The 24,951-nt window shown below is 38.5% G+C and overlaps 1 protein-coding gene across 2 annotated transcripts in view; it reads right to left on the bottom strand.

Moving 5' to 3' along the window:
- Positions 1-486: 486 nt before the first annotated feature.
- LOC133380133 (teneurin-2-like) overlaps positions 487-24,951 on the bottom strand; it is a 314,775-nt gene continuing 290,310 nt past the window's right edge. For both annotated transcript variants that reach the window (XM_061616794.1, XM_061616793.1), the window contains exon 3: positions 487-865. In XM_061616794.1, the coding sequence (XP_061472778.1) occupies positions 537-865 (329 nt within the window). In that variant the 3' untranslated portion in view covers positions 487-536. The remainder of the gene's footprint in view (positions 866-24,951) is intronic.

Genomic DNA, 24,951 nt, shown 5'->3' with positions numbered 1-24,951 from the left:
TTTTGTTTTAAATGTATTCACCAGAATCTAGGGTTCTTTGATCCCCAGATATGAAATCTGACTTTTTATCACTATATTCTGAAATAATCTTTAGAACATAATAACCTGACCTCTAGTTTAATACCAAAATTAAAGCTGTATCATTAAAATTTTAGGAAATGTTTATATATCTTTCTCTCATTTTGATTTTCAGCTTTATAATAGAGTACAAGAACCTAATTCAACACCAGACAATGGTGTTTTAAAATATAGTTTATATTTTTAGTATCAAAAAGTATTTGCTTTTTTATCCAAAACATATCTCATGTGAAGGCTAGAAAGTTGACTTTTGGGAAAGCTGAGCTGCAAAAGCAATTAGTAACAATAACAACAAAAATAACATATAATTCCTCATCCCCCAGTAATGCATTAGGGGATCTGCCAATTGCTTACCTCTGATTTATATTATTATATCATTGCAATAGCATTTTTATTTCACATGGAAAAATGGGCAAAGAAAACTTTTATACTATATTATAGGGCAAAACTTTGACCCCTTATATGCACCTGTAGATGTAAATTATGAAATTTATGGGAGAATCAGGCCTACCGTTTTCCTCATCTGATTTATTGTCATGGTCAGAATCAGTCAGGGTAAGGGCAGAATTTTCACGGCTTGACAGACCGGAACTGCGCCTGGATTTAATCCCTCTCCCCCACAGCCGTATGGCATGCTCTGGAGACATTCCTCCCTCTGTATCTGAGTCAGCATCAGACCCAGTGCTGAGGGAATAGCCTTGGTGAAGTATCCCTATGTCCGAACAGTAGCCACTTCGGTGGGGAGAGGGCTCACAAAGTCCTAGTTCAGCAAGGGTGAAGTTAGTTCCTAGGAAAAATAGGAAGGAAAAAAATAATTAAAACCTGAGAGCGCTTTTAAATTGAAATGTAAATTTATTTGAAAATTAAAGTAACAGACCTTTTTACCTTTCCATTCATGCAGAATATGTATAGAACTAGGTGTGCAGATATTGGCAAAGGCTGTTCAGCAAAGCAACATGTATGAATAAAGTTTTCTCAGGAATTGCTCCGTGCACAAATACCTCAGTAAATGGTAAGGTGTCAATTTCACTGTCATGTGTCTGTAATACTATTCTCTTTTGTGGATATTTTAAAAAGGATTGACTCCTATGAATTATGGAAGAAGATTGCAACCAATGCTAGTATTATAATGGCTTGTGTACATATAATACGTTATTCCTTGATTGCAAGGAATTAACAGCTCGTTTTAATGCTAATGGTGGACAGACATACTTTATTAGAGATAAGTAAATACCTACCCAGCAAGTAACTATCCTGAAATATAAACTTAATTTAGCCCAGGATAAATTGTGTAAACATGTGATGGTCAAGGTCAACATATATCACCTGGATTACAATTTCCTGTGAAAAATCCATAGCTATTTTATTTTAGGTTGCTGTTACTGAAGGAATATCTCAATCAGAAAACTGGATTCTCTGTTAAAACTTTTTCAATATTCTTATGTTTGCAGACATACAATATATACATGTGTGTGCATGCATATCATGTATCTTTATATATTCACAGACACTAAATGAATACTTTATGCAGCCCTGTGATTCTGTTTTGACACAAATCTATTTTTTCCCCTGGTTCAACCTGCATCTTGACATTACTTGTCTGCAAGGTTCAGGTTTTCACAGTATTAGTTACAGAATAGACCCTGTCCTACACTTAGGTAACTATTTCCCCCTCCTTTTTTATGCAGTACATGCTCATCTTTGGAACACTCTTTTCCATAGAGTGTTCAGAAAGACAATGTAACTAAGGTTCAGAAACACAGAATGGAATCTATATTTTTATTTGGACAATCAGTGTTCAAAATGTAGTATGTAAACCAAGTACAGCTCATGAGCCTTGGCATGACACATACTGCTTCTTTGTTTAAATGTTCAAGAAAATAAAACAAATGCTTCTATACTATGATATTGTCCTCAGCATACCCAGTGGTTGGAATCTAAAGAGTTATTAGCCTCACACAAGAGGTACGTGACAGGTCAGTGTATGTATGTATGTATGTGTGTATACATATTTCCTTAAATGGTTGACTCCCCCCAAGCTATGTGACAAACTGCATACTATACCATGAAGTTCTCTTAGTAACAAAAGTGGTTTAACATGCAGCTTTGGCAGGGCCTGCTGATTGAAAAAAAACAAGTCAAAAGTCTCATTGAGCTCATGAAAGCACTCTTACAGTTCTTTGTATCATGGCCCACATATAAAAATCTTTATCAGTTTCCTAAAATGGATTAAGAAAGTATAGAAAGTTTATTTCATATTGTAGTTGGGACATAGTTTTAAGAATTAGCTCCATTCTGTAACAGTCTTCAGCAACATGGTGTTCTCCAGGTATTTTAAGCTACAACTCCCATCAGCCCCAGCCACCATGGCAACTAAATCCAAAACATCTGAAGGGCACCAGGTTAGTGAAAGCTGCTTTACAACAAAATCATAATTGTATGTGTAGAAGAAAAAAACACTGATTGACAGTTCCTAAAATAAAGTTTAAAATACTGACAACCATAAATTACATTCATTTTAACTTCTGGCGTTAATATTTTATTGATTTTCAGTAAATGATTGACAAATGTTTGAGGTAAGAATTGATAACAGCTTATGCACAGAAAATTAGAGAACGGCTTTAATGGGGCCCAATAACAGTCTTCATAAAAATGTAAGAAGAAAGTCAGACCGTAAATCACATGGTCTTTGATGTCTGTACACTAAAGCCCAGAGTATGGGACATAAACAGGACAAACTTGAACTCTTAATACAACAGGATAAATACAACTTGATTGGTATAACTGAAACTTGGTGGGATGACTCCCATGAGCACAATACAGCAATTGAAGGACATAACTTGTTCAAAAAATCAGAAGGAATAGAAAGGAAAGCAGAGTCATACTATATGTTAAACATGTCCTTGCCCAGAAATACAGAAGGATGAGCTTGGTAGCCCACTGAGGGTATCTGGATGAAAATAAATGGGGCAAGGAATAAAAAGAACATGGCGGTTGGAGTCTACTACCAATCACCCAATCAAGGAGAAGACAAGGGTGAAACATTTGAAAAGCAAATTGCCAGTGTTTCGAGGAGGCATGCTACAGTAGCAATGGGGGACTTCAATTATCCCGATATCTGTTGGGAGACAAATTCTGCCAAGCACAGCCCCTCCAAGAAATTCCTGACTTGTGTAGGAGTTAAGTTCCTCCTACAGAAAGTGGAGGAAGCAGCTAGAGGATCAGCTATCCTTGACTTGATCTAACCAATAGAGATGACTTCGTGGATGAAGTGACAGTTACTCTGGGGGAAATGTCCATGTTATACTTCAGTTCTTGATTTTAAAGGAAGCAAAAGCTGAGAGGAGCCATACACATACCCTGGACTTCAGGAAAGCCAGGTTTAATGAATTTTGAACAATGCTAAGTAAGGTTTCATGGCAAGTGACCCTAATGAGAAAAGGAGCAAGATGGGTGTGAGTTTCTAAAAAGAAAATTCTAAAGGCAGAATTGCAAACAATTCCAGCAAGGACAAAAGGGGGAAGACAGCAGAAGAAGCCAATGTGGCTTCACAAAAAGCTCAGAGATCACATGAAAATAAAAAAGGACACATATAGTAAATAGAAGGAAGGCCAGGCCATAAAGGAAGAGTACAGACAGGTAGCATGGAGTTGCAGGGATGGCGTCAGGAAGGCTAAAGCTGAAAATGAGCTGAGGTTAGGGAGAGATGCTAAAAGCAAAAAAAAAAGCCATCTTCAGGTATATGCATAGTAAAAGGCAGAAAAGAAATGGTGGTACATCTACTCAGTGAGGATGGCAAAATGATAACAGATGACAAAGAAAAGGCAGAAGTGCTCAGTTCTACTTTGGTTCAGTCTTTTCCCAAATTTAATTAATTAATTAATTAGCAAATAAATAAATAAATAAATAAAAATAAAGAGGGTTTATGATCCTCCTGGCAAATGTGAAGTTGATGAGGTAGGATTGCAGCTTGAGATTGATAGGCTGCATTAACAGAAGTATAGGTTCCAAATCGCGTGATGTACTAGTTCCCCTCTAGTCTGCACTGGTTAGGCCGACACTGCCCTTTAAGAAGGATGCAGGCAAACTGGAACAGGTTCAGAGAAGGGTAATGAGGATGATCAGGGGTCTGGAAACAAAGCCCCATGAGGAGAGACTGAAAGAACTGAGCATATTTAGCCTTGAGAAGAGAAGGCTGACGGGAGATATGATAGGGCTCTTCAAGTACTTGAAAGTACAGATGAGGGCCAGGATCTCCTCTCAATCGTCATTCCATGTCCTGCACTCTGGGACGATTATTCCAATAGGCTCAAATTACAGGAAGCCAGATTTTGAGTGAACATCAGGAAAAACTTCCTAACTGTTAGAGCAGTATGACAATGGAAGCAATTACTTAGGGAGGTGGTGGGCTCTCCAACGCTGGAGGCCTTCAAGAGGCAGCTGGACAGCCATCTGTCGGGAATGCTTTCATTTGGTTTGCTGCATTCAACACGGGGTTGGACTCAATGGCCTTATAGGTTCCTTTTAACTCTACTATTCCGTGAAGTTTGTCTCTGCTGAACACTATATGGTGTCGACAAGTGTCAAATTTGAGAATGAATTTTCACACACAGCTGTAGATGCACCAAAAGTGAGTCCTGAAGCATACAAAGTGTACATGCATGGAAAGGCTTCCTTGGACAGGTACAATGTTTTAGTAAGCTTGAGAACTGTGAGTTCAGTTCTCCTGAGGCAGCTGCTTCAGGAACTAAATACCCTGGTCTCCTGTGTCATGCAAGGAAAGCAATTAAGAGATGTTTCACTTTCAAAATTACCTATTAACATCACTTTTCATAGGGAAAATGCTTGGCAATATGTCACATAGGAACTATATGTCTCTCTGAACTACAGGTTCTAGAATCAACTATACAAGCCCCAAATGTCTCTTCCACAGAAAGGCCCTGGGCCAGCCAGCTAACACTGCTTCCGATGGCTCTACCAGCAAATCTCACACACCCTATTTTGGTAGTACATAAGGTTGCATAAGAAAAGTTAAATAAGGTACAGTATTATTTTTCAACTTTTTAAACTAGGGAAGAAATGCCCCCCAGACTCACACACACAATATTCCAGCTCCCCATGGCTTGGGCTTAGTAGGGTCTCATTAGGTTTTCTGGGCCTTGGAGAGCAAACTCATTCGCCTCTCTGCTTCTTCTCAGGTCCTGCCCTGGACTAGGCTAGGCTGCTGCACAGTCTAGGCCCAAAAGCCTAGGCACACCCACCACCACCTTAACAGTAACCACCACCTTCAGAAGCTGGTTGAGCATTACAGGGGAGGGGAGATTCTCTGCAATGCATAACAATACCGTTCTTCCTGACTTTTCTTCCTCCAATTGCAAACCCTTAGGTGTGCCAAACCCACCCCATCCATCAAGACTTGTGTTCACTTCATTCATACTTTTAACTCTTATATTTACTGTGTTCACATTTCCTTGGTAACTTTGCCCTGCCCCTCTCTTTGGATGCCTAAACTGTATTTCTAAAAGTTCAGCTGAAGTTTTGAAGTTAGTACAATGCTAGACATTTGTGGACTGAAGGAAATTTTCATTGAGGGGTTAAGAATTATCATTAGGGGGCAATGCCCTAATTTGCCCCCCTGTCACTATACCCCTGGGTGTCAGCTGACTGGTATCCCCAAATTCTGAAACACAGAAGGCAAAGCAGTGGGGCAAGGGCTTTGATGTAACTCCTCCTCCTTGCTACCCTCACCCACCACCATATCTGCTCTTGCCTGCTATCAGAGGGATGGCATGTAAATTTTATAAATGTAAGTTCATATGTGAGCCAGTCACCTTGCCATTATGGAAGTACATAATTCTTGGAGAATATAGTGATTCTTAAGGAGAAAACAGGTTAACACCCTTACACCTTGGAAGCTGCAAAGAGCCAGGGGCATACAGAAGCTTCCAACCACAGCAGTTCTTTCCCCTTTCTTCTCTTTTCCAGGAGGGAATCTGAAATGCTCTGTTCCAGTTCTCCTCTAATGCTAGTGTTGGACTAGTGCCCCTGTTCAAATATAAGTTTACACACAGATGGTCTGCATACATTGAGGTTTGTGCAAGAGGTGGCTGCTGGTATATTGGAGTTTTCAGAAAATAGGGTGAATACTGTATGGAATTTCCCCAAAATGGAGAAACACTGCTATAAGGCAGAGGTCAGTTTTGTTATTACCAGTTTGCAGGTGGTGGTGGTGGGGATGGCAGCTAACGCTGTGACACAGTAGCTTGTCTAAGGTAATCCTGGACTGAAAAAGATGAATGTCACTGAAAAAGAGGGGTTTTTCCCCTAGTTATGCATACAGAAGCAGATCTGATACTATATAATTGACTCAAGAAGATATGATCACTAATTAGGGTTTAAGAATTTGTGTCAGAGCTTGACCCCAGAATATTTTTTGAATAAAAAAACCAGTTCAGTTCTTGGGAAATAACAAATAAAGAATTCCTTTCATTCAGGACTAAGCAACCACAACCTAACAAATTTAATTTTTCCTGGAATTCTTCTTTCTTTCTCTCTTTGATAATTTCCTCCACCACCTTTGTCATCCCCTTTATCAGTTCTGTGCAAACTCTGAGGCAGACAGACACATACATATATCAAAGTTTCTGTTTATGTCTCTTTTCCTCTTACATTTATAATTTCAAAGACATCAAACCCTTAACTTGTAGGCTTCAAGGTTTTTGTGTATGTGCACAAATTTCCACCTACAACTTTTGTTTAGTTTTTTAAAAAAATTATATGACATTTAAAAACTAATAGGAAATATAGATATGTTACAAACACAACCATGTGCCACACTATTGACTGTTTTTATTCACATATTTATATTTTGAAATATGCACACATACAATTACTTTTCAAAGTTAACAAAGGAAAAGGAAAAGGAAGAATTTAAAAATTATAAGCACAACATGCAAAATGAGTTCAATAATGGCTGCATCAATATCCATATTAAAAATTTTTTAAAAGAGGACATACTTATTAAAGTTTGATAGTGAAGTGACAATGAAAAAAGTATATTCTTAAGTGATCCAGAAACGAACAGAAGGGAATATAGAGATGATTGTGGCAACAAAAACAAACATGAACACAATCAAGTTTTGAATATATTAAATAAGCTGTTTTATAAATATAGTAAAATATTTTAATGATAAGCTGTATAATTTGATATCCTTTAAATGCCCAGATGTTTACCCGCTAATTAGCATTTTGTTTTGATGTAAAAATGTATAACACTTGATTCTAGAAATGAACTTAATGACTCCTCTTGTTATTTTTCTATGTGATCACTGGAACCATAATGAAAGGGGCAAAGAGATAAAGACCTCGCTTTTTCAGTCATTTCTGATTTTTGAAAATTAAATGCTTGGCAAAATGCACATGGCTCCCAGAGATAAGAAGCCAACTATTCAAACAAACTGAAATATGCATCAGAATTGTAACACTGCCATTTGACCCAAACCAGTAGTTCTTCTGTTCTAGTATTTAATGTAATCACGAGTAACACGTCCACAAAGATCAAGAAGCATAAAATGACCAATGCTAATTCTAAATCCCAACTAATTTAAGTTATGTATATAATCTATGTATAACCATCTGTATTACTTGTGGATGGGTTAGAATATTTAATCACACTTATTATTTTCTTTGTTCATAAGTGATAAAATTAAAAATAATGGGAAGGGACTACAGTGTTTGGCTGGTCTTAATGGGCAAGCCAAACCTGTAGTTGAAAATTCCCCTTGGCTCTTCTGCTGGCAAGCCCCCCACCAACAAGTGGAATATGCTGGCTTGGGTGGTGCTCAAGGTGCCTGCCAGTAGCAGCACCGAAACCTATCAGCCTTTCTGGAGTAGGTTGGGTGGGGTTTTTTTGCTGGTTGGGCCCTGCATAGCCATGGTAGGGGTTGCCACACAACTGCTGGGATGATCTCTGCACACCTATGTAGTTTCAAAGTTATGAGGAATGCCAGTTGCTTTTCATGCTCACCAGAGGCAGTACCACACTTGCTATGGCAAGTAGAATTAATGAAGCTTCACAATGGGCTGGATCCAAATTTTCTGTGAGTTGATGCATTAGTGTCTGCTAATGGAAGGGAAGGAGGTAAGTTTCAGGTCTGCTCTGGAGAAAGAGTGTGAAAGTTGGCAAAGGGGGCTGCAGAGGATAGGTGGAACTGGCTTCCAAAATCTTTTCAGCTTTGGAAGCTCAGCATGGAATTCTTTTTTTAAAAAGTGATAAGCAATATTATTACAAAATTATTTGACTATTACAACAAAGAAAATAATTTAAAATTGAGATCACATTTAAATGTATTCTAAAAAGTTATTTTTTAAAAGGTTTTAAAAGGTTAAATATACAACCTGTAAGGTTGTGGTATAACTATTCATTACACACATGACTTAACAAATTCTACACCTTGCAACTCTTTCACAATTGCAGAATCCATATTTACCTAAGTGCAAATTACCAAAATATATTTATTTTGCTAGGAGAAGCCTCTTGCAGAGACAAAAGAATTCAAAGAAAAGACAGACCAGATGGAATGATATATTAACAAGACAGGAACAGGATGGACAAAGATAAGGCAATGGGTGAGATAGGAACAATGAATGACACACCTCCCACTGCACGAGGCTTGGGCTTCCCAGAGAGTCCATATCACAATTTATTTATTTTTTAATTTTTAGATAATACATGTCATTATCAACGGCTGCTTTCACACATGGGGCTGATTGCATTAGTTTAACGGATTAAAAAGGTAGCGCTTCTGTCCCGATTTCTAAAATTCCTTTCACACTGCAGTACCTGTTGCATTAAAGAACAGTACCTTTTTCAGGCAATATACTGGCATATTGTGCAATGGTCTTTCACATAGCTGCAATGAATGTCTTGTTTTTGTCCCTCACCCATTATACACATGTGCACTGTTCCCCACTGTGTAGGAGGTCTAAGATCTTGTCCTATCACCATGCAAGCCCTCTCCCTTTAGTATCTGACTCTTAAAAGGATTTTAGTTGCATAGACACTGGGGTGTGTATGGGAAATATCTGCGCCTATGCAGGAATACCTGTACAATTTTCATCAGGCAAAAAAACAAATAAAGTGTGCCTAAAGGGTGGGAACTCATTGCATGCTGGGATGCCTGTCACATGAGCTGCTACAGCTAGTGAAAAACTCCTGCAATCTTCTGGGTTCCCAGCCTTGCAAACGGATTATTTCTGGTATTATTTATTATGAAAGTTTGTGTTAAACTTGCACTGTATTCCACTAGAATTCTGTAACTAGCTTGTACATTGTGTAAAGGTCATATATAATGTGCAAATTACCAGGTAAGAAATCATCAGGATAATGGAATAAAGTGCAGTGTGAAAGCAGCCAGAGAGGGAAGAGGATAGCATATTTACTGTTTCAGCAGCTGTACATCACATAGCTATTCATCACATGTATACAATATTATTCAATGACAGACAGAGGTCATATGATAACTATTTACTGTGGCTATTAATTTGGATGAGAGACAATGCGAATAGTTTCTACTAGCCCATTGAAATTGTTTTAATTTATTTTTGTTGAACAGCTAGCCCTATATCCCAACTGTTTTTGAAATGCCCTTCTGACAAAACAGCTTGACTTTGGCATTAGGGGCCTTTAAAATATTACCCTGGCTATGGACGAAGGTCCCACTGCAGCTGCGATAATGTTTAAATGACTTGGCCGCTTGAGTGGGGAGTGACTGCATTTTTTCATTTCCTATGCAAACAGTACCCATTCTGATGAGACATCAATTCTGTAATCAAGACTCATGCCATCATCATCGCCCACCCAGCCACATGCAGTCATTCATGGGAAAGGGTTTCTTATGTAGCTGTGTGTTTAAAGTTTCACATTGGCTCCTTCTCTCTCTCTATTTTTAAGTCTAAAGAGCCCCAAAGATTATAGGGATAGTTGCACAGTCCTTTATATCCCAAATAATTCCTCTGCCATGCAGCAAAGGCCAGTTTTATTTCAGGGATACGCTGCTGAATTTGGACCATGGAGATCAGGACTGAAATCCCTTCCAAGCCATGAAAAGTACTGAGAGATCTTTGGGTAACACTGAGAGATGCTGGAGAGGGAGGGTGTGTGCGAAGGAATGACCAAATGTACTGCCCTGAGCTCCTTCAGTAAAATGGGTGATACGTAAACACCCAAGAAGAATGATCCATTTTTAATAGTGGAGGTCAGATTATCCTTCCTATTTTGTCCCTCTAAAACACTTTTCAATTAAGCATTGCACATATTAGGGCAATCTATACTTAGCAATTTTACAAAATTGTTTTTTATAACAATTACTGGCAAAGATGATAGGAAATAATTCAACAGGACCATTAATCAAGACAATTTGATTTGACAAGGCTTATGGAATTGGTACAAAATAGACCACTGCACTGAAGCAAGAGAATGAAATAAAGGTTTCTGACCATGAGTTTTTCTACCTTCAGAGCTGGAAATGCAGAATGTGGTTACAATAAATAACTTCTTTATACTTTGCTTTATATTCTAACTCATTGCTTCAGAAACAAAATTTGATCCTATAGATTTGTATGACCTGAATTACAGGTGAAGAGTTTGTTTAAATATACAACTTGGGAATTATACAGCTTGGAACCAGGATACCTGAAAGATCATCTTACCCCTTTTATTTACCCAGTCGATCACTACACTCTGCAGGTGACGGCCTCCTGCAGGTACCATCTTATCAAGAGGTGCGTTCCGCACAACATAGGAGGACTTTTAGTGCAGTGCCACCTAACCTTTGGAATTCCCTCCCCTTAAATATTAGACAGGCACCATCTCTGCTATATTTTCGGTGCCTACTGAAGACCTGCCTCTTTCAACAAGCCTTTTTTAGTAAAGGCCTTATCCTAGTCTGTGCCTGTGTTGGAATTGCTTTTCAAGATATTTTTAAAGTTTTTTAAAAAATATGTTTTTAAAGATGTTTTGTTTTAATATATTTTAAAGTATGATTTTATGATGTTTTAAAGTGTTTTTGTTTGCTGCCCTGGGCTCCTACTAGGAGGAAGGGTGGGATATAAATTCAATAATAATAATAATAATAATAATGTAATAATAATAGCTGTCAGATCTTTCTTAGAAGGTGTCTGTGTACTATAAATACTATGTGAAGAAGTGATTCAACAGAGCTCACTAAGCATGGGAAAAAGGCTCCATGTATGTACGCACCCATGATTTATTTATTTGAGCAGACTCAAAAATAAACAAGGAAATGCTAACTGATTTTAAAAACATGGTTTGTTATGAAAAAAGGGTATAAGTGGGATGGGGGCTGCAAAGGTGACAAGAAAACAAAAACATACAACTGGTTTTAGATAGAAGAGCCAATGCTGCCAAGCAAGACACAGGAGTCTTGCATCACTATGAATAGCAGGGCCAGCCCCAGGCATGCTGGGGCCCTTGGGCTCCAGCCTGCCCCAGACCTCTCTGTTCCCTTTTTGCAATTTGCAGCAGCAGCAGCCGCGGATCGCAGGACAGGAGCTTCTGAGCCACCCGCCATCCCCCCGCTTCACCTACCTTTCTCTCTGCTGTTTTTTGCAGCTACGTGCAGTGTGCGCACAGGGTTGCCATCAATCATGTGTGTGTATTGCTGCCATCAACCAAGATTGCAGCAGAGGCTTCAGCCCCTTCGGGAAACCTTGGCTGCCATCTTAATTGATGGCAACCCTGTGCGCACAGTGCAAGCAGCTGCAAAAAACAGCAGAGAGAAAGGTAGGTGAAGCGGGGGGTGGCGGGCAGCTCGGAAGCTCCTCGTATCCTCATGGAAGGGGAGCGGAAGGGCCCCTGTAGCTCCAGGGGCCCTCGGGCCACTGCCCCACCTGGCTGCCCTACCTGGCTGCCCTTTAGAACTGGCCCTGATGAACAGAGTATTGCTATATATTTGACTGAAGTAATCTTATTCATTTTTGAAATTGGAAAATATGTCATTTTTCACTGGAAAAATGTCTCACAAAACAGCAGCAGCAGCAACAAAATCAACAGGTGTATTTTCATATGAAGAAGAAGAAGAAAAAGAAGAGCTTATGGTTCAGCACTTGATTGAAAGTGTTAGGCCATTGTTTCAGACAGCTTATTGTAAAATCAGTGGGAACTGAGCATTAAAGTGATTTGATCACTATAACTTTTAATGAAATAAGCACAGATATCAGAGTTCCAGTCATATACTATTATGTGAAAATAAGCAGAAAAAATAGCACATTACACTGCTGCAAGTATTCACTTTTTTTTTAGAGTAGGATTTTTTTTAGTGTTGTTTGCTATATTTTATTTCCCCCCATTATTTAGACCTTGTAAAATAATTGCTTGATTTCATGGTCAATGTCTACTGTAGGTTTATAAAATAGAACACTTGGCACCAAACCAGCCAATTAACCATAGGCTTGAACATTCCTACAGATGGTGTATCTGTTCTTAACATAAGATGTATTCATATTTTGCTTTATCTGCCAATGACTGACATCTGTAAATTGAATATATAGCCAGGAACAGAGACAAGTATTCTGACCCTTTATTTAAACAAAATTAGTATTTTATTTAAACAAAGTTGCTATTGTAATAAATAAATGAACAATTCACTAATAGGCAAAAAACATTGCAGTTTAATACATATTAGGGCAATCTATACTTAGTAGTTTTACAGCTAACAGATATGTCTTTCAAACTTAAAAATTTGAGCATCTATAGTGAAAGCACCAGGAGAGCAGGAGACCTGATGTTCTCTCTGAGATATTGTACTGCCCTACAAATTTGTAAAAATGCAATCACAATATGGGTTGGTCTTTCACCGTCCAATCCACTTCCTGAGTAGCTTGCAAGAATTTGGTAATGTGCCTCTGAGCATTTAAGGAGGGGAAGGAGGGACAGGAGGGAAGGGATAGGAAGGAGGGGGAGATTTGATCATTTGCATGCTTATGGAGTTCAGTGGGATTTACTCCTGTGCAATCATGCTTAGGATGTATGAAACTGTCCTGGAGGAGGGGCAAGGAGAGGGGAGGAGAAAGTAATGGGAAGGGAAGGAAGGAGGAGAAGAAGAAGGGTAGGGATAGGGAGGAGGGAGGAGGAAATTGAGTAGGTGAGCACTGGGCAAAGGGAAAGCCATTTTCCTTTACAAAAGGAAAACATTGTTAGCGGTATCATCTTTTTATATTTTTTATTTTTTAATGTTTTTATATTACAGCAGACACATGTAGTCTCCCACCCAAATTAAACCAAAGCTGTCCCTGGCCACATCCATACCAGACATTTATTCAACTTTAAACAGTCATGGCTTCCCCCAAAGAATCCTGGGAAGTGTAGTTTGTGAAGGATGCTGAGAGATGTTAGGAGACGCCTTATTCTCACAGAGCTACAATCTCCAGAATTCTCTGGAAAGAGGGACTTACTGTCAAACCACTCTGGCCACTGAAGCTCTGTCAGGGGAATAGAAGTCAGCCCCTCTTCAGGGAATTGGAGCTCTGTCAGGGGAATAGGGCATCTCCTTATGAGTCTCAGCACTCTTCACAAATTACACTTCCCCAGATTCTTCGGGGGAAGCGGAATAAATGTCTGGTGTGGGTGTTGTCCCCTGATTAGCCAAGTCAAAGAGCTTTTAGTCTCGTTTTTAAAACACTGATAGTTGTTTCTTACTAGGGATTGAATCTCCCTTTTTTATGTTATGTTTTAAGTTTGGCCCCCTGGTGGTCACTAACAATCTGATTACTTTTTCCTCTGATACCTTTTCATTTTTCCGATCTCCTACTATATATACTGTATATGCAGAGAATTATTGATATTATAATCATTATTAATGAGTCTCTACTGGTATCGATCTTTATTCTGAACTCTGTCATGATTGTCTGTTTACACTCCTTTTCAAGTGCACTGTAGCAGACTGTACATTTTGTAAGATTTTGTTTTGAAATGAGCTTATGGGAAGCAGCAGAATGGCATGGGGGATATTTTCAATTTAACATGGCAGAATGTGAAAAATCCATGTTGGCTATAGTATACAGCCACTCTAGTGGCTGTATAAATAAATATTGGTGTATGTCAGCATTACTAGATAATTACCCACTTCCATGCTGCTTGTAAAGTGAAGAATTGAATATGATTCTCTATATTCCTATGCTTAGATGCTTCCCTACTCTACTCCAGTAGTTGCACATAAAATCATAAAAATGTCTTGCTGGATCACCTCAAAGGTTCATCTAAACCAGTTCTGGTATATTCCCAGTGGTGGCCAGCTACATGTTTTTTATGGCTTACATGCAGTTCATGAAAGTGAGCACCTTTTTCAGTTGTTTCACCTCAGTATCTGATACCCAGAAGTACCTTTTGAACCTGGAAGTTGTATCTAGCTATCATAAATAAGTTGTTGAATTTCTCTAATTCTTTTTTAAGAACATAAAAAGCCGAACGTAAGAGCCCTTGTGGATCAGACCAAGGCCCATGTAGTCCATTAAATCCTGTTCTCATAGTGGCCAACCAAATGCCTATGGGAAGCCCACAAGCAGAACCTGAGTGCAACAGCTGATTCCTGGCAGCTGGTATTCAGAGGTATACTGCCTCCATTCCAACAGTGGAGACAGGAAAGTGGACAGAAGCCACAGATAACCTTATCCTACATACATTTACCTAATCCTCTTTTAAAGTCATGCAAGTTGATAACCATCACTGCATCCTGTGGAAGCAAATTTCACAGAGAAACTTCTCATCCACTTTCTCCATACATAATTTTATATACCTATATTATGCCCACCCTTAATCGCCTTTTTTCTAAAGTAAAAAACCCCAAATGTCATAACCTTTTCTCATAGGGGAGTAGCTTCAACCTGTCGGTCATTTTGTGTACCCTTTTCTAGCTCTCTACATTTTTCAATGTGAGTTCTCAGCATAAGGCCATTCCCGTTACTGCTGCATCTGAAGTAACTGTTGCAGCAATCAGGAATGGGAAGTATGGCATTGGCTTCAGCATGCCAATGTGTGCTACGCTGGCACCAAGGATGGGTGGAGTCAACATGAGGGTATTTAAACCTGCTTCACCTTTCTATCGGCTTCGTTCATTTTCAAGTGCCCACTCTCCTGCCCTTTTTTTTTTACTACAGCCATTACAGGTTGCCATTTGGGACTGAGTAGGATTTTTTCCCCTGTCAGCTGTTTGGCTCTGCTTGCATTTTTTCCCTAATCTTCTCTGTCTTGATTTGGTGGTGTGTGTAATCAGGAGGGAGCAGCCATTAAATAGCTTAATTGGTCACATTGGCAGGTATACGTGGGAAGTTATCAGGTAATTAAAAGTTGGTGAGCACCCTTAGGCACAGAGTGATGGATGTAGTTCCAAAACTTGTCTTCAAGGTTGTGGGACTCATTTGCAGGATAGGGGGCATCTTTGGAGTTCATCTGTAAGACCCACTTGGAGTTGTGGGCCACCAGGAGAGGGTGAAGCAGTAAGGCCTCCCTACTCACTGGAAAAGTTGGTACTTACAGGAGGAAGTAGATAAAACATTACCTCTCACTTTTGGTAAGGTCAGCTCACACACAGTTTTTATGAGGAGTTAATATCCCACAACATTGTCCCCTACTGAAGATATATTATATTAAAATAAAAATGTGTGGCCCAATTCAGCCATCCTTGTGTTTTGCCTCCTTATTTCTCTGTGTAGTCACAATATGAGATTGGTAGTTTTATTTTCAGTCCCTTTGCTAATGAACCTAACATTGAATTCACTTTTTTCATAGTTTTTGCAAAATAGGTCAACAACTTCATTGAGTTATTCACTATGACCCACAGATCGTGATCCTTATAGTCACTGCCTGTTCAGACCTCATTAGTATGTATGTGAAATTAGATTTCTTTTCTACATTGTACATCACTTTACATTTACTTACATTGAATTGCATTTGCCATTTTATTGCCCATTCATTCAGTTTGGAAAGATCCTTTTGTTTTAACCATTTGGTATTGTCACCAAACTTGGCTACCTTACTTCTCATTCCTAACTTGAGAGCATTAATGAACAAGTTTACAAGCTGAGATACTGATTGTTCCTAATTTACTTGCCTATTTTCTTATATTACTGTTTTATGTGTATGTATTACTTTTTAATTTGTAACCCAGTCTGAAATTGGTTACAATGATTAGTGGGAAAGAGATTATTTTAATAAATATATAAAATTACTGACTTCCTTTGAGTTAGATTTAGACACAGTTCGTATATTTCCTTTGCAACATATTTGCTACTACAAAGCTAATTCCTTGTGGCTAACTCCCACACCACATTATGCATATGAAGTAGGATTGTGTGTTTATTTCCCACACTGGTATACTGATAGAGTGGGGTAGATGGGAAGTACCTCCATGTTATGAACTACTTATGTGATACAAACATATGCTATGGACTAAGCATGGGATCCAGCCACAAAGAATAGCTTTATGCTGGCAGCCACACCAACATGTGTAGGGTACAAAATGGTACAAGTACAAAACTGACTACTATCTTAAAGGTTTCTGAGTATGAGATTTTTAATATTTATAGCTGGAAATGTAGAATATGGTCATGATAAACATTTTCTTTACTGTTTACCTCACATTTTAAGAACTAGACCTTAGACTGGAACCCTATATACTTTTTTGGAGTAAGCTCTATTTAAATATAGACATGTATAGGATTTCAGTTAATTTAATTATCACCTGCCTGGATTCTGACTCCAGTACTTAAATTCTAAACACATCAACAGCTCTGTTCATGTGACACAGCATGTGCAAGAAATACATGAAGTGATAGTGGTGTGTGTGTGTTGGACTATGCCTCCAAATCTCTGCATGTTCACCAGAATGTCTGGATGGACTCTATATGTATAAACACTGTAAGCAAAATCTAGAACCCTACCTTTTGCAAGGACCCCAGTTGAACAGAGAGACAGCATAAGCACATTGTGTGTGCAGCTTGTAGCCTCCATTCAGATAGTTAGCTGAATGCAAAGAGGTTGAGGACAGGGAGAGCAGCTGTGCTCCTACTCCAATACTTTCCCTACATCTGCTGTATCATGTGAACAAAACTATTGGGTATGATTACATTTAGTGTGATTTTGATGCACACATATGGATCATTCTATTATATCCAGTGTTGAATTATGCTTTAACACACAAACTTGGCTATGCTGACTATAGAGAATTTCTTATGTCACAGAACAAGCTCCTGCACTATAGTCCCTGTGTATCCAATTAAACAGAATCTCTTGAGTAAGGCAATTATTTAGACTACAGCTCCAATAAAATAAATGGAAATAAGATATCCCCTCCCTAGACTACTGCCTCTTTCTGCACAATATAAGCATTGTTGCTGAGGATCCATATGTATTTTCCTGTTCTAGCACATCCATTGAAGAAGATCCTGGACAGATTTTCTCTTAGTAGCATATCAATTGCTGATATCAGTGTTTTTCCAGCATTCAAATAATTTGCTATTGCTGAGAAAAAGCAAGGTCCCTTGTGAAACTTACCATCTTTCAAGGATCTCTTTGCAAATTGTTGTCATCCTAGCAGCTGCAGCTGATAATCTGCTACCTCATTTATTGGGGGCAGTGGTGGGGAGGGAGACAATTTGGAAAAGGGGTGTGTGTGTGTGTGTGTGTGTGTGTGTGTGTGTGTGTGCGTGCGTGCGTGCGTGCGTGCGTGCGTGCGTGTGAGAGAGAGAGAGAGAGAGAGAGAGAGAGAATGAATTGCCCTATTAGAAGTTTTTGATTATAGTTTTCCATTGGCTGAAAGAATTCTAGGAAGGAACTTGTAAACAAGGATGTAAATGGATACATTGTTGGACTGTGATCTGGGATGGGAGCCATTTCAAATCCCTATATATGTGAACTTCTATGTCATAACTTGTCCTTCCCTAAAAATTGTTACAATGACCTAGATGAACCCTAATGTTGTTAAATATATGAATGGCTATCTGTAGGTTATTGGATAGCAAACATTTAACGTTTCAGAATTCCTCATAGGAGATAATACAATAAAATACTCATTTTCCAAAATGTACGATTACAAAGACCTTTATAATTTTCAAAGCCTTTATGTTTATGATGACATATATTGGTATTTATTTTAATGTTTTTACTTCTTTGAGTGTTAGTGAGACTAATTAATTTTAAACATGGATATTCCCTCTTCTAAGAGTTTTTGGATCAGCCTGTACTTATAATTAAATGAGACTTTGGGGCTGCTTGGAAGACACATAAATGTTAGAAAACTGATAGAATGAATCTGAATTGCTAGCTTGTTATTTACATCATCATCATAGTCCAATCACAAACCAAACTTGAAAGAAGCAAATTTACCTGGAAGCAAGCCCCAGTGTGGGACTTGCTTTAAAATAAACTCACTTAGGCTAGTTCTGCCAGTCTCGTCCTGTGTTATGAATGTCTCAGTTAAGATCACTTTCTTTTTAATAGCTAAGATATGCAGCTAGGGCAGGCTCAATAGGAAGCATTTTGGAACAGTTAGCTTCTTAACAGGCCAAGGTTGGAAGGGCTTCTTTTTTCATAGGATGCCAGGAATATTTCTCATATGAGCATGGGATTTCTTTCTTTTTGATGTCCTAATTCTCATAGAATTAGAAAATGCCCAGTGGCCTTTGCAAACTTAAATATTCAGTGTTGGAGTACACAGTGTGGTAATTTTTATCTACACTGTTAAGTTTTGTCTAGCTTCTGTTTGAATGTGGATTTATCTGCTTTTGTAAATTTTCTATGATACAATTATTTCAAAATGTTTGGCATTAATAATCCTTTTTAATATTGCTAATAGAAATATTCTACTTCAGAACCTCAAAAACAGAAAGTTTATATAGATAGATAGATAGATAGATAGATAGATAGATATAGTCTTTTTTGCATTGCATGCACTGATGAACTAGCCTGCTCAGCAAGCATTTAACAGATTAGACACTTGAACATGGTTTCAGGCAATGCTCTCTCATGTTTCTGTGTATTGCCTGATAAACACTTCAAAGTAAACCGCTCATAAATATGAAATGAAAAGCTGAGAAGTCGTTATGCACAGCTTTGAGATACAAATCTCTTTATTCCCCTCTGAAGTGGGGTTTGATTGACATAATGAGTCATAGATCCTGTCCAGGGACTCACTGCCTTATCCCCCTTTCCCCAGGAGACAGGGAGACTCTAAAGAAATGTACTTCAGAACTTTGTGACAGACAGCTATACAAAAAGTTGAACTGTACACTTATTGCTTATTATGGTGCATTAACAACCATTTTTGGATGACTCTAATATATGCCAACAATTGACAGCAATTGATCCATGCAGGGGCAATATTTAGTGGCTGCTTTTACTGCCCAGTCCTAGAAGTATTGATTGAAAAAGGACATAAGTGCTTAGAACTACGGCTTCAAAGGAATATCACTGTAAGATTTAGAAACTAACCATATAAGAGTGCCCATTATGTTAATAATGTGGAGGGGACTCTTTACAATGACCAGAGAGTGGGATTGTGCCACTGCCACTGACCACTTGGCATCAACATAGAGGATTCCTATCCACAAATGGGCAGAGGCAGTGGGTGCCTGACAATGGGAGAGGCATCAACAATGCAGTCCAACTCTGCAGTAATGGCATGGAGGCCTTTCATGTGACTAATGCATAAAGGAGAGTTTTATTTTGATAATTTCTGAATGTTACTATGATATTCCTTTGAAGCTGCAATCTGAAACAATCTTTGCAATCTCTGCTTTTGTAAAGATTTTATTTTTATTGCACTGAAAACTGAATTATCACTGAGAAATTGCGCTTATACAAAAATATTTTCCTGGATTCCTTCCTAACCAGTAATTTATGATTTTATGTAATTTATTACATTTATATCCAGCCCTTCCTCCCAAAGGAGCCCAGGTGACAAACACCACGAGATAAAACAATAAAAATAAATATTTAAAACACATTTAAAAGATCTTAAAAACAATTCCAATACAGATGCAGACTGGGAAAGATCTCTAGAAGAAGGTCTTCAGTAGCCTCCAAAAGACGGCACCTGTCTAATATTTAAGGGAAGGGAATTCCAAAGGGTAGGTGCCAACACTACAGGCTCAATTCCTGTACTGTGGGGAATGGACCTGCTGATAAGAAGGTATCTTCACAAGGATTGCCATATTCCAGTTTCACAAATCCGGGCAGGCTAATTTGCATATTATGCAAATTATTTGCATATTAATATTTGGATTGTCCAGTTGTTTTGTTTTTGTGCTTAGGAATTACCACCAAAAATTGGGGAAAGATGTGAGAAATCTTTTTTTTAAAAGCAACATTTTCAGCCTTAAATGCCTAGACTCTAGTTTCCAACACTATGGAATATTTATTGATTGATTAAGAGGATTTATATCCTGCCCTTCTGCTGTTAAAAACAGAGCTCAGCACAGCTTACAAATATAATAAAAACAATAAAAATACACAATCAATATAAAAACATAATAAAAACACAAAATAGCAACAAACATAAAGTAAGTCAGGGCAGCAGTATGGTTAACCATATACGATATATTTCAAAGATGTGGTGGGTGGAGAAAAACAAGAAGCCAAAATGCTAGGAAAAGGAGTCTTTCACATCACATGCTCCATTCTAAATACTGTTGCAGCAAGTTTTACAAGTTCCTCCAGTATTGCACTGGTGCAGGCACTCAGACATTCAAAGTATCTGTATGTTTCTTAGGTTTTATAAAAGCAGAGCTTTGCTTAACTCAAAATTTCTTCTCCCTTTGATCAACCACATCTACACAGGTTCCACCTCCATACTCAAAATGAAACTGGGCCTGGAAGTGTGCAACAACCCCACACATACCTTGCTAATTAGATTACCAATGCCAGGATGTCTGTCTTATCGACTACTCTCCTGCTCCCCCCCCCACCAGGCATCATGAAAGACCCAGTCCTGGGCTCAGAAAGAAAATAAATATCTGGTCCTCTTCAAAGTACTGATAAGCCTCTTGTTTTAATTAAAATAATAATTATAAATTCTTGCTCTTATCACTAATGGGAGTTAATTACCTTGCATATGCTGCTGTTTTCCCTATGGCTGTAACGGAGTGAGGTTAAAGATAAGTGAAATGCAAATAGGAAAAAAACAACACAAAAGGCAGTAACACTTTCCTAAATGTAATACCATACCAACCACAACAAGATTCCTATGAGTAAGGCACAAAACTCAGCATCCCACAACCAGTCAGGATTCATAACCAAAAACCCAAACTAAAAAAATCCTAGCAGCCAGTCAGCCAAGGTCACAGAAATCCCCATGCAGCACAACCTGACCTGGGGACTGCAGTTAATGCAGAATGCTGCAGCACAATTGCTGACATGAGTGAGATCCTATCAGCACATAATGCCTCTGCTCTGAAATCTGCATTGGTTGCTGATTTGCTACCAGGCCAAGTTCAAGCTGTGCTTTCCATGTTATGAGTGCCACATAGTACTTGTTCTGCTCTTGTAAGAAATTAGTCCTGTAAAGTGGCAGCACCTATGCTTTGGAACTCCTTGCCTATTGACATTAGGCAGACGCCTCTTTTCAGCACCTGCTAAAATCAGTTTTCTTGATGGCATGTGGAAGCTATTGTGTTTTTAAATCTGTTTTTAACTCATTGTTCATTTTATTTATTTTGAATGTTTTTAAGTATCTGTCCTAAACGCTTTTGCCAATAATTTTATTGTTTTAATTCTTTCTGTAAACCGCTTTGAGATTTTTTTACAATAAAACGGTATATAAATGTTGTAAATAAAAATACATAAATAAATGTTGGAGTCACTGTGGCCTTTGAGTCTCTTCCCACTTTTAGGAACCAAGGAATCTGCCTTATACTGATTCAGGCTATTTCGTACCATGATTTCTGAAATGCAATACCATATCAACCACAACAAGATTCCTATGAATAAGGCAGAAAACTAAGCATCTCACAACCAGTCAGGATTCTGACTATCAAATATATTTATTATTTACACAAACTGTAAAGATATTTATAGTGCAATCCTAGGTTTATTTATTCAGAAGCAAGTCCCAGTGTATTCAGTGGGGCTTACTCAAACAGGGACAGAAATGCAACCTCAAGTGATAAGCAACTTCATTCACACAACCCAAAATTCCAAATCATAAGACTCCATACATGCACGCACGCACACTGCAGATGTATAAATACATACAGCCCATATAACAGTTTATTGTCAAACCAGTTGGTCATTGCAGAAAAATCAGTATTAGTTTTAAAGAAATCAGTATTAGTTTCCTACAGAATAAAAACTGTAATACCTAAGTAAGCCCTGCCTACTTGCTTTAAAATAGGACTGGAGAGGGGGGACAGAAAGAGAACACAAACACAATTCTTTTTTACATTCACTCCAAAGTCCCATTGATTTTCAGCACATTCATAACCGTGTCTACTCAAAAGTAAGTCCTATTGAATTCAATGGGATTTACTCTGGGCATATGGGATTACCATTGTTTTTACAAAAGCAAGCATTGGGAAGGTTTTCAAAACACTGCCCAGGATCTGACTCCTGCACACAACAGGAAAAAAAACTGAAATGTATATACTTACCCAATTTATGAGATTTTCAGATAAACGGGGGGAAACCACCATTTTCTGGCCTTGCAATGAGGTTTTGCAGACACTGCCTGAGGTCAACCAAACTGAAACACAACCCTGGCTTCACTGATTGGCTGCAATCCTGAACATGCAGGGTTAAAGCTACGAAGTGTTATACAGTACTGTTTAAAGAAAGATTTAACAGTCGGGGGGCAGCTGACGTTGTTATGTGTATCTCGAGAACCAGACCACCTAGAAACTTAATTTTTTTTAAAATTAAAGCTGAGAATCTGGGCCACCTAAAGGGCTAAATGGGCACCAGATGGCATGCAAAGAATCCAGGTAAAACCCAGCTAACCGGGCAATATGGCAACCCTAATCTTCATGAGCCCTTCACCTGCAGAGTGGGTATATAAGGGGTGGGATTATCATTCAGACCAATATAAATAAAGCTCAGATACTGCCCACTTCACCTTGATTATACATTATATTGCATCATTAGCCATGCACACATACATACCTGTAACTCAGCCCTGTAGCCAGCCTTCTTTTTTTAAGTGGGGCAGCCACATTTCTCAGTGTGTCAATGGGAAGGGGGAGAAGTGCATAGTGCCAGCCAATCCCCCCCACACACACTGGTAAAGAGGATGTGAGGGCCAGGCCTACGGGAGGGAAAGGCCGTGATCTTCCTCATCACACCTACTCTATCCAGAGAGTATGTTAACTTAGATGAGTGAAGTTTAATTTGTTGAATTGTCTCACCATTTTTTGAGAGATCCCCAGAAATATCAGACTCAAAAGCTTGACTTTGCCTATAGTTACAGTTCTCTTTTCCTGTGGTCTCCTTGTGTTCTGATTCTTCATGAACAGAAGTACTTTGGTAAAGACAGGGAGCTCCTAAGCTTGGCTTTGTTGCTACATTACATATCTCAGTTTTAGTTTCCACCTGAAAAACAAACTTATCCATACTAGAAGTTTAGGGAAGGGCAGAGAGAAAATAAATACTACAGAGTGTGTTTGTTAACTCTTTCTAGTTCTGTTCCTGGCTTTTAGATTTTCCTTTCTGTTGGACCATCAAGGGAAAACTTTTCAGCTGGCTGCTACATAAAAGACAAACTGAGCAATTGGAAACTAATTGTGGAAAGCAATTGGAATGTTGTTTACTGGTTGTTGGGTTGATTTTTGTGCACAGCAACCCTGAAAAAGCCTTATGCTAAATTCACATATTGGGAAAATCAGAAAGGAGGCCTGAGTTACAGCCTAGCTGTACAGCCACCCAGCCAGCTAACTGTAGTGTATACTACAATAGTTTTATTCCTCTAGGGCTGTTTTCATTCTTTGCCATTAAGTAACCAAGAAAAAGAAAAAAAAATAGCCACTATGATTGTGGGTATAGTGACTGCTTTAAAGGAGTAAAGGATAGCCTTTTTTCAGGTCATAGAATAGTAGAGTTGGAAGGGGCCTGTAAGACCACCAAGTCCAACCCCTTCTCAATGCTGGAATCCAGCTTTAAGTTATCTCTTTATTTCACCCTTAGCAATAAGCATATAATCCTGCTCTGCTCATTATAAGTGCAGAATAAACAAACTCTTACTTCTTACTGCAAGCAAACATACTTCTTTATTGCTGACTAGCTAGACAGCACAACTGAAACTTCTGTGCTTCATGGTTTTAAACTTTGTATGGTTTTTAAAATTGTATATTTGTTTTTAATGTTCAATGTTTTTAATTTTTGTAAATTGCCCAGAGAGCTTTGGCTATGGGGTGGTATATAAATGTAATAAATAAATAAAAATACATAAATAAATAACAAACTGAAAAGCAGAGCAAAGGAAAGTCCAAAGGGTGGAGTCTAACTCTAGCCCATAATACAAAGTTTTAATATTTATCTCTTCAAGGGTCATATTACTATGTGTCTTTTTCAGGATCATTTGAGTAATTATAAGGTGATTGTGATCATGAAAAATCCACCCTCAGTTAAGGATAGTCTTGAGTAAGGATCTGGGCTCTCCCAGATGAAGCTTTTGTTGTGCACTCATCCTGTCTCATTCACTGAATTTCTCATAGGATCCTGTTCTTAAATTGCTCCTCTTTTTAAAACAAGCTATCATTCTTTAAATAGAGGTTGTCATTGTCTGTCATGTCACAAATGAAAAAGAAGACAATTTCCCAAAAAAATCCTAGATGAGGCAGTGCCCCCATTCCCCCCCCCCGGGCCTACAGGCC

This window comes from Rhineura floridana, chromosome 3 (assembly GCF_030035675.1).
Source record: "Rhineura floridana isolate rRhiFlo1 chromosome 3, rRhiFlo1.hap2, whole genome shotgun sequence".
Classification (NCBI taxonomy): Eukaryota; Metazoa; Chordata; class Lepidosauria; order Squamata; family Rhineuridae; genus Rhineura; species Rhineura floridana.
The sequence above is the reverse complement of the archived record's forward strand: the minus strand, read 5'-3'. Positions and strand labels throughout refer to the sequence as shown.